The sequence below is a fragment of the Phoenix dactylifera genome, chromosome 4 (genome assembly GCF_009389715.1).
Source record: "Phoenix dactylifera cultivar Barhee BC4 chromosome 4, palm_55x_up_171113_PBpolish2nd_filt_p, whole genome shotgun sequence".
In the NCBI taxonomy this organism is placed as follows: Eukaryota; Viridiplantae; Streptophyta; class Magnoliopsida; order Arecales; family Arecaceae; genus Phoenix; species Phoenix dactylifera.
In genome coordinates this window covers 14,037,533-14,056,742 of record NC_052395.1, presented here as the reverse complement: position 1 = coordinate 14,056,742, position 19,210 = coordinate 14,037,533, and the positions used below count along the sequence as shown (strand labels likewise).

At 37.2% G+C, this 19,210-nt stretch overlaps 1 protein-coding gene across 1 annotated transcript; it reads right to left on the bottom strand.

The window, feature by feature from the left end:
- Positions 1 to 1,343: 1,343 nt before the first annotated feature.
- On the bottom strand, positions 1,344 to 3,560 carry LOC103723368 (MYB-like transcription factor EOBII). Its single transcript, XM_008814260.3, has 3 exons — positions 3,315 to 3,560; positions 3,085 to 3,214; positions 1,344 to 1,898 (listed from the first exon to the last, which is right to left on the bottom strand). Exons 1-3 carry the CDS (start codon positions 3,469 to 3,471, stop codon positions 1,580 to 1,582), a joined length of 606 nt encoding a protein of 201 aa, XP_008812482.1. The 5' UTR covers positions 3,472 to 3,560; the 3' UTR covers positions 1,344 to 1,579.
- Between the last annotated feature and the right edge of the window lie 15,650 nt (positions 3,561 to 19,210).

Genomic DNA, 19,210 nt, shown 5'->3' with positions numbered 1-19,210 from the left:
AATAGAAGGCATACCAAAATAAGCGATAAGCAGTTTGGCTGCTAGAGGATGGATATTTGAGCAACTACGAGCTAGACCAGTTTGGCCACCGATGGTTTTTCTTCTTGGAGGCTTACTAGAGTAGGAGCAACGAAACATCCCTACGAACCGTTTTAGAAAATCCAAGGAAAGGAGGAAGGGAGACGAGAGAGGTTGGGAGTTTTAGGGTTTTCTTGGATACGGTTTGTTGGATGGTTTTTTTGGGTTTTGGGAGTTTTAGGCGAAAGAGGAGCTCAGCCACCTTTACTTCACCGTGGATAAGGATGATTTTCAACAAAACTCGGAGGTGATGATGGAGAAAAATTGCTGGAATAAATGTTGCCTAAAGTGTCTTGCAGTGGCGGTTTTATGGTAAAAATGTGCCGCTAATTCTCTAAATTGTTGCAGTGGATCTCAACTCCTCCACACCAATGTTCTAGATTGGCCGTATAAATATCTACAAGAGATCAAAGCCGCGTTATTATAGGACCTAATTAAATTAAGGTCCCCACAGATGGTGTTGGACAAGCACATGATCGATCAGGCCAGTCGGTGCAACCAACAATGTAATACCTAATAGTTAGGCTCCTTTCTTATATCTAAGTTCTCATGGCCGGGCACAAAAATGGCCAATGCTTAAAGGTGGGATCCGGTACGCTATGAATGGCTAGGTTGGCAGAGGTCTCAGTTGAGTGGTGGAAAATGTTTGAGAGAGGGGGCATGCGTGGGGGCATGCATGTGCATATGCGCGTGCATGTATGCTTTGATTCATGCCTGAGCTTGTCACGTAGGGGAAAAAAAAGTCTTTTGGGTAACTAAGTTTGAGATGCAGCAATAGTTTCTTATTAAGATAATAACATGATTTAGTGATTATGAAACGGGATAAAGATCGATCATCTATTCCTCTTTTCTTCTCAATATTTTTGTTTTTATATTCTCATCTTTCAATTTACTAGTTATTGTCATTTTTATTGACGAGCAATACTAATCAACACAATAACCATGCAAATGTAACTATAAGATTGATAGTGATTATTCTAAGAATCGAAATTTTTAAAATTCAAAGTGATGCAGGTGTCGAGATGATGCCAAATTTGCGTCCATGTTCTTAGCAGCCAGTAATGAGCAAACCCTTCAGTATCCACATGTGCTTAATTTTCAGGTGGGCCAATAATAAAAACTTAGACTTTACAACCATAGATGGTACGTATAAGCTCAATCTTAGTAACTGCAGGAACTGGCAATTTGCTCCAAAAAAAAAGGAGGGTGGTGAGGGAGAGGGGACTTGAATTCTACTTTATTCAAACATGCATGCATAAATATAATTTTTCACTAGAAATTAACCATCATATATTGTAATCATAACTAAAACCAATCGCTTACACCAAACTTATAACTAATAGAAGCCAAGCATGATCATTATATCTCACAATCCTTACATAATTAAGCTCAACCATAGCTATTTTGTACAGTAACCAAATACTTAGTGTAACAATATTACTTTTATGCTAGAGGATAATTACCATCATCAATATTATCCATAAGCATGATCTCTCTTTATTTAATCGCCATTGAATTGCTGCATTGACCAGAAATCCTCGACAGACCAGAAGTTATCGCTGGATTCAGTACTGGAGAAATGAGGTGGAAGTGCATCAGGATTGGTAACCTGGGTTTGAGCGTAACTCGGCTGAAGCCCAACATCTTCAACACTGTTTGTTTGGCTGGTGCTGTTACTGGTGCTAGTTTCATCGGTAACCATCGCTTGCTGGTAGTCAAAGGATTCGCCTTGCTTAACCTTCTTTTGTATTCTTGTCCTCCAGTAGTTCTTTATCTCGTTGTCGGTCCTCCCAGGCAGCTGTTTCGCAATTTTTGACCACCTCATTGCCAGAAAACAAAGACAGAAATTATCAGAGATGATTATAATTACCTCAAGTGCATGGATGATGCATGGATGATGCATGGTGATGTGCAAGAACCAATATGGTGCATATATGCAATTATGGGGATATTTTACAAGTATATTGGAAATGATTTGAGAGCTGATGCATGATAGATAATATCTTCTCATTTTTAGCATGTGATACCTGCAGCCATTCCTAATGAGGAAACATTTATTTAGTTTTCATTGTATTATCACCTCAACTGCATGGCCAATGCAAGTGTGATTTCAACATCCAAGTACTTTTTGTGATTTATTGCTAATAATAAGGGGGTGGAAATGTTTTAAGGCTAGCAAAATTTAAATTTTGAAGGCTACGGATTTTTTTATGTTTTAATGATTTTTTTTCTTTTTATTGGGATGGCAAACTATATTTTCTCGAAGTTACATAAATAATATACTAATATATCATCATTCATGCAGATGCACCTTGATTTATGCAACTTTTTCGCTCTTTTTTTTGATGTTAAGATTTATAAAACTTTCTCAATATAATTATCTTATGACTGCGAGAAGAAACTATATTATGAGACATACAATAAAGAAATATTTCGTGAATTATAGAAAGACAAGGAATAATGGCTAATTTTTCAAATGAAGTATTCATGATCATTGTACTACGGTAACAAAAAGGTGTTCTTTGTTGGAAATTTCTCTCCAAGCGGTTATTTTGATTGACATGGAAAATCCACATCCACATCCAAGTTCCAAAAGATAGATATTTTTCCATTGTGAGAAAAATAGTGAATTCGTGTTGTGAGCGAGAAGTAGCCCTTGCCAGTTTCTTTGGGTCCAAAATTCCATGCACGTGTTCTTTCAAATGAAAGTAGAGAGGGGAGGGGGGAGAGAGAGAGAGAGAGCTAGAGACCATGCACAAATCATTGAAATACAAACAAGTAATTAATAAGCTAAGCATCTTATCCGCATATATGTAGCCATGGCCATGCTTTTAGTTTCTTATGCACTAATTACTGGGTAATAGTATAATACAGACGAGTGATCAATAGGCCTATCATCCTGTCCACACATATATATGTTGCCATGGCCATGGCTCTTGCTCCTTATAAGAACCATGAATTCTTTCCAAACTGACAGACTTCCATTCCATTTGAACGTGGGCTCACCTATTTCCCCATCTGGCATGGAGATCCATGATCAGCAGCTGCTCCTCCGGCGTGATGTTCCCCCGCCGGACATCGGGCCTCAGATAGTTCAGCCACCGAAGCCGGCAGCTCTTCCCCGTGCGATTCAAACCTTCACAAGAAGTTAATAATGAAGAAAAGATAACAGAAAGTCGCCAGCAAGATGGAGAGAGGCCGAGATGAAGCAGAAGAGAAGAGAGAAGACGAGAAACCTGCAGACCGAGCGAGGTTGTTCCAAACACCCTCACCATGGTTTGCTATGTAGTTGATTAGGATGAGGTCTTCCTCCATGGTCCATGGGCCTTTCCTCACCTCAGTCTCTTGGCTGCTGTTTATGCTCTTATCCATCCTGTTAGCTTCTTCCACCATGGGAAAGAAGCGAGGAGAGAGCGGGGGGAGAGAGAGAGAGTGTGTGAGATAAATAGGAGTTTGGAAGGTGTGGATGGTTAGGAAGGTAAGAGGTTGTTGTAAGCTTTATAGACAAATAATTAGAGGTTTGTATCCTTATATCATCATTAATTAGACCGCAACAAGACTTAGCTTCCCCAGAGAAGAGCGGACCTATATTTTCTATATCCAAGTAAAAGATGTATTTCGTCTTTTTTTTTTTAAATGTGAGCTTGTAATGGTTTTCTACGTGCAAGAAATGCTTCATCACTCCATGTGGCATTACAAGAATTAATATCCATTTCCCAACATTCTGGCAAACTTCTATTAAAGAACAAAACCACCTTTAAAATAAATGTTACTAGAACTCTGTTTGGCACTGCCACTGAACTCAAGATTCAACCATTTAACCAAGTTAGGTACAGAGTGAGAACATACCACTACACCTAGACTACTGCTAAGAGGAGTGAATGTGATCTGTTCTCCTCTGAGAAGCTAAGAAGCTATTCTAGAAGATCATGGCGCTTGTATTTTTGATCAGTGGATAACAGCTATATTTTGTATTGAATGGTTTGTGTCACCGTTCAATCAACATCAACATATCAATGCTGTCTTCTATACATGCACATAGAGTATTCCATACAAATATGCTATCTTTTTGCTCTTCGGACCTACCATGCAATTTTTTAGGACTGGAAATTAACGGAAAATTTGCAAATGTTCTAGACAGGATATGCACAAGTCCCTCAAATGCACTCCATCTCTATCCGCCACAACATGCACAAGTCGACAGGATATGGATCTAGACACTAGTTTTGAAAATACAGTGAGAATGGGCACCACATAGGATTCAAACTTGGGTCCTCCACTCTGACTCTGAGAAGAGTCAGTGGAGACTCAAGTCCTATTGACAGGATGGCTTTAGACACCAATTTAAAGTTTATATATAGTTTTATTAATGGTGCGTTTAAAATGACGTGTTATTCTCTTCCACAACTATTAATTTTTTTGGTCCATGCATGGCATCATACATATGAAGTCATGACAATCCAAGAGTGATGCCAAAATGACTGAATAACATGGCAACAGTAACGACGAATAAATCCAACGCATTCATATATATAGAAATTTCCTTGCAAGCATCTCTTAATATAAGATGGCATGGACACAAATTTATTTGCAAATTGGTGGCTGGGAGGTTATGAAAAAAAAAAAAAAAAAAACTCGACTATTATGCACTCGGCTTTGTGGGTGGAAACTTCTCGATTGGCCTCATGCGTTTGAGAGAGAAAAAGTAGATCACGTTATGAGAGACACAAAGTAGCAACTATTAGCAGAACTCGAACGGGGTTTGCGGCATACTTTCACTCATCGATCATCATTCGCTTGCATGTGGACGTCAAGTCAATCCTCAATTTGATCTTGCGTTGCAAACATGTGGTTGTGGACCCATGCGTCCAATGTTTGCTCGGTGTCCATTCCCCTTTGCTTTACAAGGCTGTGGTTGTTGACATGAGAACAAGTTGACGGCAAATCCCTGTCTTGGTTTGCTGTCATTTCAGATATACGATAATCTTCGCTTGATCTATGATAAGAGGAGAGCTACGGTTATATATATATATATATATATATATATATATATATATATATATATATATATATATATAAAGCTTGATCGAAGTGTTGGTGGAGAGAGCATGCTGAATAAATGACAATGATATGTGGCCAGCAAGGCTCCAAAGTAGTCTGAAAGAGATATGATGCATGCTGGATGATCATGAGTCTCTTTATTCAGTCAATGCTTTGTTGTATATATCGTTTTCAGGAGAGCAAATAATTGAGGAAGAGACCATTGATAGAAATGGCTTTCAGTTTTCCTAGTGATGTTATTCTTAGTGTTTAGAATCTTCAGATAAACATTCATCCTCTCTGTCTCTGTCTCTCCCAATTTTTTCTCTCTCCCTAGAGAACAAGTTATATGGAAGAGAACAACTTCTTATATACAATGCCTGGTCCACCTTCAACTTTGTTTGGTTTCTTGCACTCCTATTTTGGGCCCACGGGGATGGAAATATAGAGGTGTTGGATTCTATGCACCGAGTCTTCTATAGTACGTACATTGTATATATACACAATTTGAAACGTGCTATGTTAGTCCTAGTACGTCTTAATGCATAATTACGAGGGAGGAGATGGGAAGCAACAGAGTTCCGTTAGTTCCGCGAGCGGCCACCGCGCTCTTCGTCGCTTCGAGGCAATCCCACCGTCATGTACTCCGCCCCGCCCTTTCCGTCCTCCTCCCGGGCCGTCGCCATCCCCAACTGTCGGTCATGCGCGCCAACGTCAACGCTCCCCGGAGAGGGCTCGCCACCGGTAAAGGTGAAAGCTTTGGGGATATCGTCGAAGAGGGAATGGACGGTGTTGAGGTCGGAGGTAGCGGTGAGGCCCCGTAGAAGAGAAAGAGGAAGCTTTCTGGGGGTCAGCGGCGGGGAAGGGGAGGTGATGACCGAGGTGGCCAAGTAGTGCTTAAATCGAAACAATTATTCGTCTGGGCTGGGTTTAGGTTTGTAAATCTAAAACAAGTTTGGGCCAGGCTGAGGCTTCAATCTAAAACACCACAAAGATGTTTTCTAAGACCTAGGCAGGTCAGTGGACTAGCTCCTTTTTTTTTTTTTTTGACCAATTCTGGAGGAAATGAGACACTTCCCTCAGCTCTATTGATGCAAGGGTCTGTAGACTAGATCAACCACCTCAATTCATGACATGCAGATCTTTATATGTCTGGTCAACTCCAAAGCCTCAAAATCCAAGATTTCATGTAAACCTTTGATTTGGAATGATTAGTCGCCCATTCTGCTATTGTCAGTCCATTTCAACCCGATTAGATCAACAACTTCAATGGTGCTCAAATGCATACAGAAATAAAAGTTACTGTTTTACTATTTAATTTACCCTAAAGAATTAGATTTCAGTCCTAGCCCTAGTAACAATACTCATCAAGTTCTCATCTCGCACCATTTTTATTACTATCCTTAATTAGTTCTAGGATATGTCAATGCATATTCTTTTTATTTTCCCTTGCAAAAATAAGTTGTGAGTTTTTTATAACTCTCATGGTGTTAGATGCTACGTAAGTAAAAGAGTTATAATTATTATAAAATGTTTCATGTTTATACATCTTATTCAAATAAATTATTTATTAATTGGAATTCTTTTTGCATATATACACTCTTATTTATCTAAAATTGCTTCCATACTCTTGCACATTTGCTATTTATATGTATACCCTTATAAATTATTCTTTTTCCATATATACCATCATAAATTTCTGAATTTGCATATATACACTTGTAAATTTGTTATTTACATATATACTCTCACAGATTTACTATTTTGTGTATATTTTCTTGTAAATTATTTCTTTTTGCATGTTTGACTTTATTAAGTTAAGGGCACACGTGCCACGAGAAGTAATTTATAAGAGTGCACATATAAAAATAAAGAATTTATAAAGATATACATGCAAGTCATAAATTTGGAAGGGTATACACGTAATTTTAGAGTAATTAATAAGGGTATACATGTAAACAGCAAATTTGTGAGAAAGGATATTTATCCAATTTCAAATATATATAAGGGCATAAAGCAAAAAATATTTTTTAATTATATTCAGGTATTTATTTATGATGTTACAAGTCAATGAGTCAACTATGTTTGACCCATGGGTGAACTACTGACCCCTAATCCAAGCACCAAAATAGTTCAATATCCCGGCCAAGCTTCAAGCTCATTAACATCTCAGATCATCCAATATCAGTCTTGTTATTAGGATAGCTTTGGCATGAAGTTTTAAGTTGTGACCCCAGGCACCAACATTATGCCTAGACTCGGTTTGACCCGATAACACATCTAATAAGAGTAGATCCGTTCTTTTTATCTAAACATCCAAGGAATAAGGGTGCCCCCTCCCCAAGCCATTGTGAGGGCAAAATTTTGATGGCTCCATAGAGGAAAGATTACCCGGGGTTGGGACACGTCCTCTGGCTCCATATATTCATTTCCTTAGTGATACACCCCCTTGTTTTACTGAGTCCTTAGAGATAGAAATAAAGAGCAGTATACTTGTATAAGGTAGAATATTTTCATTGAACACATAAATAATGGAAATATATTGCAGAGAACTCATCTCAAAATTTCGGTAATTGATGTAATGACAAAAATCATCTTGCACCTCTTCTTCTTAACTTGATGATGTCCTATATATGCATATGCAGAATAACCTTATTCTACCCAACACCTAATTCTCCATTCTCATTTTATTTTTTCATTTGAAAATATCTGTAGTTGAAAATATGAAAAATATTTTACCTTCAAATTAATGATTATCTTTTACTCCATTAGGAAACCCCATCTCTCATACGAAAACAAAGGACCCTTGCCGCTTGTGATTTTACTTTTTTTTGCGACTAAATATAATTTTAGTTACTTATGCCAACTAAAAAAAGCAGTTAATAATCATGGTTGTATTTATTAGAGTTTTAACTTTAAAAAAAATAATTTTAAAAAAACAAATATACTAGCTTTATTTTCTAAATTTTAGATATTTTAAAATATAGGTCAAAGCTTTTATCCTTTTCTTTAAATGCCTCTTTCATAAGAGGTGCGACTATTCTGAAAATAACGTCTGAAAAAAGAACGTTGGTTCTGATTTCCGTAGCGATGTGGTGTTTCTAAAATATCGTATTTTCAAAAATGTTGTACCATATCAGTCTTCTAGATAGAGTCTATAAATAGACTCCTTCAGGATTAATTCTTTAAAAAGGGTAAAATCACTGGCATGCTAAGAGAACTCCCTTCACGTACAACGATAACGAGACTTTAGGGTCGATGGTTTTGAGTCTAAGAAAGGACAGAAAGATGATAACTTGACCTTTGTTAGTGCTTTGGTAGCAAAGATTTTGATGGAAGTCAGTTTGAACAGGAATTGTTAGTAAGCGAGATTAGATATCTATCTTTTAAAAAAAAATCCAATCTCTCTCTCTTTTTCATTGATACTCTGCCTCCCACGAGTTTCTTCCACGAATATAGTTCTTTTATTTTTCTAATTTCTAATTCCTATCTTTTTTTTATTTTTCGCACAACTGAAGGAGTCGATCGGGTCAAACCTCCCCAACGATCGTGCTCGTTAGAGGAGGATCGAGTTGAGCCGAATTGTTATACCTTGGGGATAAGATCGCCACAAACCCATACGTAGGGGATGAATCATATTTTTAGGGCAGTGTACATTACACGCCTCTATGCAGGCAAACTCTTTTCAATTTTCTAAATTCATTTTAATGATTTATTTTTATATAAAATAATAATATAGCAATTTTTATGCAATATTTCTCCAACAGTATTTACCTCCATAGCAAAATCAATAAAGTTCTAGATTTCCAACAATCATTTCAAGGTAGAGAGAAGTTGCTGTACAATTCCTATATTTTGATAAACAGAATCTCGAACGTAAGTCATGTCTTACATAACAAGTCACATTTTAAGATCAAATCAAACAACAACGCATCCACATGCCCACGTGTGCAGCTTCAAGCTTTTCTGGCTTTACATATTAAAAGAACCTCATATGTTGCTAGTTGTGTAATGGAAACAACCAACTCCTCGCCACAATATCTATGTCAAAACATGTAAAAGTTTGGAACTAGTCTATTCATGGGATCGTGACTTTATTTCATTGAAGGGTTTCATGTCTTTTTGTGATGGCTTATTGAATGAGCTTCAAAACAAAAAATTATCATTGCATGACAGCGAAAAATGGCAAACGCCAGTTAGCCCCATATCTTACTCCTATCAATATTCTGTTCTCCTTGAAAGGCTCGCAATGAAATGCATTTGAACTGATTCTTCTTCCAACGCAGGAGGAATGTTGACTTCAGGCATAAACTCTGTGGTATTTACTATATGATGCCCACTCTATATGTGTGTGTAAGTTGAGGACGGTAACATGTGTTGTGTATCGCATGATTTGGTCATTGCTATGTTGATTCCACACCAAAAGTCCCGTAACACCCACACAACTCCGAAATTTATGTGATACGTAGCACATGCACGTGTCATTCACGCATACATCCATTTAGATTAAGCACTACTTTTATAATCAGAAAGTTAATTATCATCACCTTCATCACCGTTGCATCAAATAAAAAAAATCATCATTGTCAACCAGAAAAAGGGGCAAAAAGAATGAAGAGTATTAGCCTATCCATATATAAACATGGAGGGCAAGATGGATTAAGGGAGGCTTAGAGACTGGAGTATTCATATATTATTAAAAGAATATATGGAAACCTTTTTTATAGAAAATGTTTTTTTTTTTGATTTTGAGATATTTAGAAATATTTTTAATATTAAATTAGCAATTTAATATTGTTTGCTTTTCCATTACAAGTGTACTGAATTGGTAATTTAGCCATAGATAACTAGAATGGTGTTGCGAATTACTGCATCTGCATGCCCTTCCCAGATGAAAAAAACGAGACATACAATGGTTACAATTAAATCAATATTACCTGCTAATGTTTTACTTTTGAGAGCTCGATTTCACGTGCCTGACTCCAAGAGTTTCCGCTACTAACATCCTGCATATGTGATACCCATAGGATACATGGATGTTTGTAATTTTTTTGATTGTAATGGAAATATTAAAAGATAGAAAAAAAGTGGGGCTCTTGAACTTTCACTTTTTTATTTTCTGGTCTTCAGAAATAAACTTAGCCCATTTTCATAGGGTTTTTGGGTTATAAAGAAAAATATGGTCAACAAAAGCTTCTCTCATAATAATACTAGCGATGTTATAAACTAATCATTATAGATAAACCCTCATACCTCGTACCATTCTCCACCTAGAGCCACGGCATTGGAGATCCCACCTTGTCTGTCGATGAAAATCTAACACACTGGCTCCAGAGTGTGTTTGCTATTTAGCCAAGATAGATGATCAACAAAGACCCTACATATTATCATTAAAAAAAAAAAAAAAAAAACCAAGGCCCTACATAAAGTAGAGCCCAGCACATGTGATGCACTAGATTCTATCAACTTTTGAGTCCAGCTTCCCACCTTGATCTAACATGCATGCTGAACTCTGCAACTTTTTCATGATCCACAGAGCAGATTGTAGGCAAGAAAACAAAGAACTTTTTGTGCCAATTATTCATCCTACAATTCTCTTTTTTTTATTAATTATTATATTAAATATTATTTTACTTTTTTCCTTTTTAGAACTGGGATGACTGGAAACCGGGTCAAATTCGGGTAAGGGCATGATTCAAATCCAGCTTCCTGGCATCAACACCCAGCTTTTTTTATTATTTTCTTTATCTGATTGTACGCAGCAAATGTCTTGGGTAGCAAAAAATCTCCCAGGAATGATTCTATATCCTCTTTTGCATGAACTTTTCATCCATATGAGAAAAAAACAAAGAAAAAAAAAGCTGCTTTCAAATTTCTTTGAGAAAGTCTCCATCTTTCTTTCCACCAGGATATTAAATAAATTTCAATTAGCTAGCAATTTTTCAAAAAATATGAAGATACCTGCCTTCCGAAAAGAGGAAATATATCCTAAGAGAAATGTTACCTTTCGAATTTGACACCAATGAGTTGAAGCTGCCTGGATTTCTATTACTGAAAAAAAAAGCCACTAGGGTTGTGAGAGGAATAATTTTATTGAAGTGGGACTTAAACGGCAATTTACATGTTTTTTAAGTTTACGCTCAAGGGCGGATGACGTGCCTGATGACGCTGTTGGTATTCCCGAGTTAAAATGTGTTCGATGATTTTTTAATAATTTGCTTTTCTACATGATACACGACTTAATTATGCAAATTTCCTTCATTAGCTCTGTCCCAGAAAAAGTCGAACAATTTGCAACGCAATTTCGGGATTGAGCATATTCAAACTGGGGTTAAATTCCCCTTGTTCAGGTCTACAAGAACAGTTCAAGTCAAGTTCCAGTCCAGTTCTATCAATCTTTAAATGAAGCCTAAAAAGAATCTTACAGTGTCTTCTTTCCCAGGAATGATGTCCATTATTCTTTTAACGAGAGAATAAGCAGCAGAAATTTTTTTGCTAAAACTCTTTTGTCGACTTAGATTCCGAAATTTAATATTAGTTTCATCACACTTGTAGTCCCACATGATTCTAATTTTTCAAACACAACAAGCCAATAGGAAAATTTTAATTGTTTATTATCTTATAATTTTTATCAATACTTTTTTGGTGCTTCCACATTCCTAAGAGCTGTTTTTTTTTTTTCTTCCAGTTCTAGCATTCAAATCTGCAAAATTTGCATCCATGGCCAGTTTTTAAGTGGGGCTTTAGTCAGTACACAACAGATTATTCAAGAAATTTATGAAGTACGAAAGGTGATTTAGATGCTTACATGGATCATCGACTATCAATTAGCTGAGAAACAGACATTATTTATGGTTTTACAAGAATGCAGATCAAAGGCATTAACTTCATTACTAAATAATTAAACATCCAAGATAAAATGAATGAAACCCATTTTTATAAGACGAAGTCTTCAACAAGTGATCCTACCCAAAAGAGGTATTTATAGAGACATACCAAGTCTCATTCTTATAAGTCAGATGCTGAAATTTGCAAATCCTGGTTTGCATCCTTCTGGAATTTGACAATCAGATGTAACTTGCATTTCCGCCATAATTGCAAGATAAGATAAAATGGTAGCAAAGAAAGAACCAGCCTAACAGATTCAAAATAGAGATGGAAGTAAAAAAAGATGTTGCTTGCGTGCACCTTTCTTGTGTAAATCAACAGTTGCAAAAATTCACCTTTGACTTACTTGTCCAGCAAAGGTGTAGCATCTTTACCGACCGAATCCAAGGTTATTGCTTTGATAAAATTAAATGGCAAGTCCTTGTACAAAAAATTTGATTCATTATCATCACATAAAGATGAACACAGAACAAAGTAGAAAATTGGCGGATACATTCAGCTACTAGAACATTAATTTTTTTTCCTCCTTTCTGTCAACATTGTGAATTGGGGGAAAAAAATCTCCTGTTGCATTTTGTAAGCTAGTTGTTCAGCCTTGCATATTTGTTTAATCCCTTCACTACTACTCTAGTGATTCTACTTCACTGGAATGGAGCTTATGTGTCAAAATAATGCACGTCATATGATGTACTACAACTCAATCTCCTCGTGTTGCAAGATCCCTGCATAGCTCGCTCCATATGTGGATTTCATGTAATATATGTGATATTACCGTCTTTTCCAATAAACCTCTATTTGGCAATTCTATCGGGTGCCTTTCTGACGTCAAATAAACTGACCATCTACTATATCTAATGCTAATAGAATGCCTTGGTACCTATTATTGTACATACACAAGGCAAGCAAAAGACACAGTTACAAGAAAACATTTTTCACTTATGAACTAACATTCAAGTTCTGCCTAACGTCTTTTGCATCTGTATCCCCCACTTATGTTCCAAAGCTCTTTCACAATTTTCCCTATCCGAGTAACTAGAAGTTTAAAACCATAAGCTAGCTGACCACATAAAATTTCTATAATATGACTGTGCATGCATTGCACATTGATCATTCTCAACAGCAAATAGATAATTAATTTTCAAACAAGAAATCCTGAAAATATTAAACAGTACTTTGCATATGTCAACATCATGCAATCTTAGTCTGCATAAATCACATAGTCCAGGAGGTACTCTTATTTCTCCAGAGTCGTACAAGTCTTTAGTAACAAGGAGTACAGACTTAGTCTCAATAGTGATAGTTGCTGGTTCATCACAGCCTTGTTGTGACAAACAAAACTGAGTTATCCCGTGTTTCATGGCACTTCACTTAGTAAATGTTCCTCATTTTTTTCTTAATTATTATCCTGGAGAATAAACCAGTGATACATGGTTATCGTGTCAGTCAGTTGTTAGCCAACTTTTCTTGAATGCATTTTGATAGACAGCTAAATTTAGAACGAATCATTTGTATATTTACTTTTTGACTTCTCAATACAATCTTAATCAAACAATATTGGTAGTGTGATGCTTACAGAATGAGCCTAATTCATCAATTCAAGGAACAGACTTATAGCAGATGCTACATGACTTGGAGGCAGAAGAAAGAATCTGAGTTTCCCTTCAAAAATTCTAGGATCTGACATGTTTCACTTCCTGAATAGCCACAATAATACTTGAAACGGAGTGTATTATTTAAACAGCTCATAGTATAGAAAAATCATAAGATACAAAACTAGATGGAGATGTCTAAAAAAGATGCAAAATTTATATCTTTTATAATGCAAATAACCTAGATCTTAGAATTTTATGAAATTAAAATATTATTGAGGAATAAGGAATAAAATGCATGGTTTCTTGCAAATTCAAAATCTTCAATAATTTCAGAAAGTCTACAATTTAATTTAGAGACAGTCTCTAGCACGAGAATGATGTCCCCAGACTGGGTCTGGGTGCAATTGGTCCTGGCCACATACTGTTTTGGGCTTGATCATCAGGTCTAGTCAATTGAAAATTTTTTATTATGCTTCTAGAAAGTATGGATACAGACAGGATATGGAAACGATACGATATGGATACATTGATACGACAAATATTGAAAAAAGTAGGTATGGCTACGATATGATATGGATAATACGATACGATATGTACATGTGTGTGCACATAAAAAAGAATCCAAAAGCAGTAGTGAGCAATTGAAATAATGTAGTCCATACTTACATGATAGCATCAATTTTTCCAAGCTTATCCTTTGTCATAATTCAAATCCATAGACCCAAATATTTACTTCTAATATTAACATTATAAACTCCAAAATTGACTATTCACCATTGAAAGGTTAACATGAAAAAAGAAATAAAAGCACTTCACCACATTTTTGGTAGTATCGGGAAAGTGTACTTGAGAAGTATTTGGATTGTTTTTTTAATTTTAAAAACAAAAAATGATACCTAATACAAGTATTGGACATAAAAGGCCTAATTGTGAAAATATTTGCTAGCTTTATACATACCTTTGGATAATGAGTTTAAGTTATTTGAAATCAAAAATTGCAAAAATTATTTATGCATAATTTTATTTATGTTCAAAATAATTATTGTGAATTTTCTGCATGAAAATTAATTTTAAAGGTTATGGATCAAGTATAAAAGGCCAACTTGAGCTTGACATTGAATTATACTGAATCAAAATTTGTGTTGATATATTTTGACATGACTATACCGTACGAAATGGTTGATTAATTATTGTTTGCAAAAACCATAGCTTTTGGATTGGTTATGTTACTAGACTATGGATATTGTATGGATCGCTCTCTAGTCTAACTATAATTCAAGCCTAGCCAACAGGGCCAATCATTGGCTATACGATGATTCAAGAGCTAGTTTCGTTTCGAGCCTAGCCATGCAGGACCGATCAGTAGCACATGCTATCATGTCCATGTTTTCCATGTGACTCAAAGCTAGTCTCCTTTCGGGCCTAACTAGTTGGGCCTGATCACTGGTACTTGCTGATTGAGAGCATGTTTTATGTTCAGGAACTAGTCTCTCTTGGACCTTATCACGAGGCTGATTGTGGTCGTAGCCGCATAGGCTAAGTGAGAGCAGGTGGATTTTACCTCTTTTATTTAGATATCTTTTCCTTGATCAGACGCATTGAGTACTTTAAAAATTGTGTTGGTATGCATATTTCTTTTAAATTTTATTCTGTTGACAAGATGTTTTATTAACAATTAAAAATTTTTATTCAAGGTTTGTTGTACTTGTCAATATCATACCGTACCGGATGTATCATATTATACTGGATGTATCGTACCATACCGAACATACCGTACCGTACCAGTACCGAACCAGTTCGCAATCTCATACCATACCAACACTCGGTATGCATATGCATCGTCATTTCGTACCATACCACATATCGACATTATAATAGGATGATACCAGTACGAGGTTCAGTACGAAGACGGCGAACCTTGTTTTTATACCATAAAAACAGTTAATATTTCTCGTATATCATATGCTTGATCCAATTAGAGATAAAAGGTGACTTATTGAACTTTAGCTCATTTATCTTTGATTTTTTTCATATACCGAGTAGTTGGACGAGATTCATGGGCTAGGCGGAGAGAAATTTAGGGTTTAGTTAATTTCCCATGTATCTTGTTTAAATAAATGACTTTATAAGATTTTCTTTGTCTTATGAGACTATTAGAACCAAGATATGCAATACCAGTACAAGTGGTGCGATATAGTACCTATGTTGTACCATTCTGATGCATATCGACAAAGGAAGAGCCGACGAGGAGGGGTGACGGAGACGGAAAGAAAGGGAGGGAGAGGGAGGAGGGGGGGCTAGAGGAGGCCAAAAGAGGGCCGAAGAGGGCTTCCATCCTCGATTCCCCTATTTCAAACAAAATAGGGGAAGAGAGGGAGAGGGAGGGACGGAGCTAGAGAGGGAGGGGGAGGGCCAGAGGAGGCCGAAAGAGAGCCAGAAGAGGGTTTCAGCCCTTGGTTCCCCCATTTCGAATGAAAAAAATGAGGGCCCCTATTTTGTTTGAAATGGGGGAATCAAGGATGGAAGCCCTCGTTCGACCCTCCTTCCATCTCTCCTCCTCCCTCCCTCTCCCTCCCTCCCTTCCTCCCCTCCCTCCCCCTCTCTCTCTTTTTCACTCTCTCCTTCACCCTCTCCACCTCCATCGTGGGTTTCTCGAACCAAGAAGCAAAACCGTGCCGGTCCATTATCAGTACAGCTTGGTACCAAACCAAACAGTTCGGGACAGTTTAGCATTCCATGGTTAGAACTATTAGAATTATTATGCTAGACTTAATGTTATTGTTGTTGTACCACTGTCTAAATTTTTGATATGTTAATTATATGTATAAAGGCAAGCCTTGCATATCCTATAGGGATAAAACCCAATGGATGGCAGTCTTTTGCCATGTGCTTGGCTCGTGCAATCGGGTTGGGGTGTGACATTGATCCACCAGTTGGTTTAATGACCCAAGGACCCAATGCCTTTAATAGGTCGATGCATGGGACGAATTTAATAACATTGCTATCCACATATAGGCCACTTGCTCACCGTAGATGTCCTTCGGGCCTGGAGGATCTACACCGGGACCAGCAGTTTGTATGGAAAAAATGGCAGACCTGTAGTACATATTGTCTGCCATATTCACTGGGATGTGGCTGAAGTAAAATCGGAATCTAATAGCTCGCCACATATTTTTCTTTTTATTTTTCTTCAGCATTGAGTCAACTCTCTACTACTTCGATTCTTTATTGGAGAGGGCATGCAGATCTAAATTATGGATTGCCGCTCCTAGTGGAATCCCTCTGAATGACTTCTTTCGGCTACCAAAAGCACCCAGAATAGATTCAATCCAACCACCGTCTCTGTTGACGCCCTTTCTGACTGAGGTCCTCTGCAACTCTGTATCTGGCCTACTTCTCGCATAACCGAAGCCCGACTCGTAGAACGAGGGTCCAAATCAAGCCCTATGCCCGACCATTTCCTCCTGTTGCCACTAATCATCCAAGCTCGCCTGCATGGCAGCCTGAATCTGTGCCTCCTCGTCATCTAAAGTGAAGGCCTCCTCTGACTTCCTGGAGTGATAGAAAGGTTGCTCTGCCACTCGGCGTTCCACCTCCGCCTGTTTTTTGGCAGCCCTCTCCTTCGCTTCTTTATAATCAGCGAGATTCTTCCTCATCAGCAATCGAACCTCCTTTGGACATGCGGGGCACGTAGATACTTCGCCAGAATTACCAGTTAAGTGTTGCTTCAACCTGGTTACCCCTCCTCCCTTGAACTTCGGTGGCACTAGTTCCACTGCCATTGGTGTCGGCCCTTAAGCATTCGCCCATGCTTCCAACCAATATCATGCTCTGCAAGATTTTTTCGTGGACGAGTCCATTCCTACAAGGACGATAAATTTTTTTACCTTAGAAACTACATGTAATTTATCTATTTTGCAATTTGGCATGATCTCCTTTTATTTTGCAATTTTTGAGCTATGTTTTGTTAGCCCCTAAAAAAATAAAAGAAAGAAAATACGAAATAGAAAGCACACCTTAATTATCCTTAGCCTGAATCAGCCTTTTCCGTCTAGCTTCTGCTGAATGAATATTCTTTAAGGCCTGAATCAGCCTTTTGCCTCTGGTACGCCTCAGCTGAATGAATTTTGGGATCCCTTGCGATGTTCAGCTTTTATAGCCGAACGATATTAGTGTGGCCAAAATGGCCACAAGGCCACAGCGCTCACGTGTTGTGCCGAAAAAGGCCACAGCGCGTGTGTTGTGGCTTTGGGCCAAAAGCCCAACTTAAACTGGAATCGTTGCAAACCAACCGATTCCTAGCCGGTACGCCTCTCGCACCAGCTGGTTCCGACCGGTTCAGGCCGGTTCCGGCTCGGTACCACTGTAATTCCAGCCCCATAGGGCTGGAACCGTTTTGTAATGCTGAACCAGACCGGTCGACTTTGGTACCAGTTCGGTACGAGCTGAACTGGCCGGTACTAGCCGATTCAACATTCCTTGAGCTTCTCAAATAAAGCCTAAATTTAAAGTATATTATTTTAAACATAAAAAAGGAACTCACAAAATCCTATTTTCTACTAAAAATAAAATAAAAAATCTTGAATATATATATATATATATAGATGTGCTAGTATAGTTCAATACAGTATGGTCATTAGCATACCATACTGGTCTCCTACCAATATGCAGTCAATACTAAGACTACAACCCTTGATTTGCATAGATCAAGTTTTGAAAGGTCAACTACTTTTGGATGGTAAGGAAAATCAAGTCACTAATCCCACTACAACGCAATGCAAATATTCTTAATGAAAACTCAACTTTTCATTTCTTTATATCACTAATAAATTGTGCTTTCCTTCATTTTAAAGGGTAACGAATTGTACATATCTGTATATCATTGACCTTAGGTAGAAGTTTGTATGTACACATGTAATAGATTCATAAATTATATTTGTGCTATAATAGCCCAAGAAAAGTGTAATTGTTGTATATGTTAGGTCATTGCTTCACTGTTGTACACCCATTGCATTACTGCAACTTTTCTATTCTTGCTCCACATATTACATAGCAAGATATTTAATTTTCATTAATTTCATGATATTTTTGTGATTTTATCATCAAGAATGGATTTTTGGTTTGTCAATTTTCATTTGGCTCAGTGCTTTTCCTAGCGGTGTCATAAATCAAGTTTTGCTGCATTCCCTTTGTTCAAGGTTCTTGGGAAATTTTGAAGGATACTTCTTGCATGAAAAACAATAAGTGTCCTTGCCTATGAACTGGCTACGGAATACCCATTTCATGCCCATATTTGGCTTATTTAGGAATTGAACTTAATTCAGAAAATTGAAAACAGGGTAGGGGCTGGTCACAAAACATTATCTAATCTGGATGGATTTTTACCTTAATCCTTGCGGTTAATCTTATATATACAGGATACAATTTGTTTGACTCGGCCAGTTGTTCATGGCTCTTATTGAAAGCATAGGCAACATCAGGCAACTATTCTAAAGTCAAGAAACCAAATGCTTTAAGTTTTGGGGGATGTAGAAGATTGATTCTCTCCTCCAAATTCCAATTGTGTCGAACTCAGGTTTGTCAACATTGCAAAAGAGGAAGATGAATTTGTG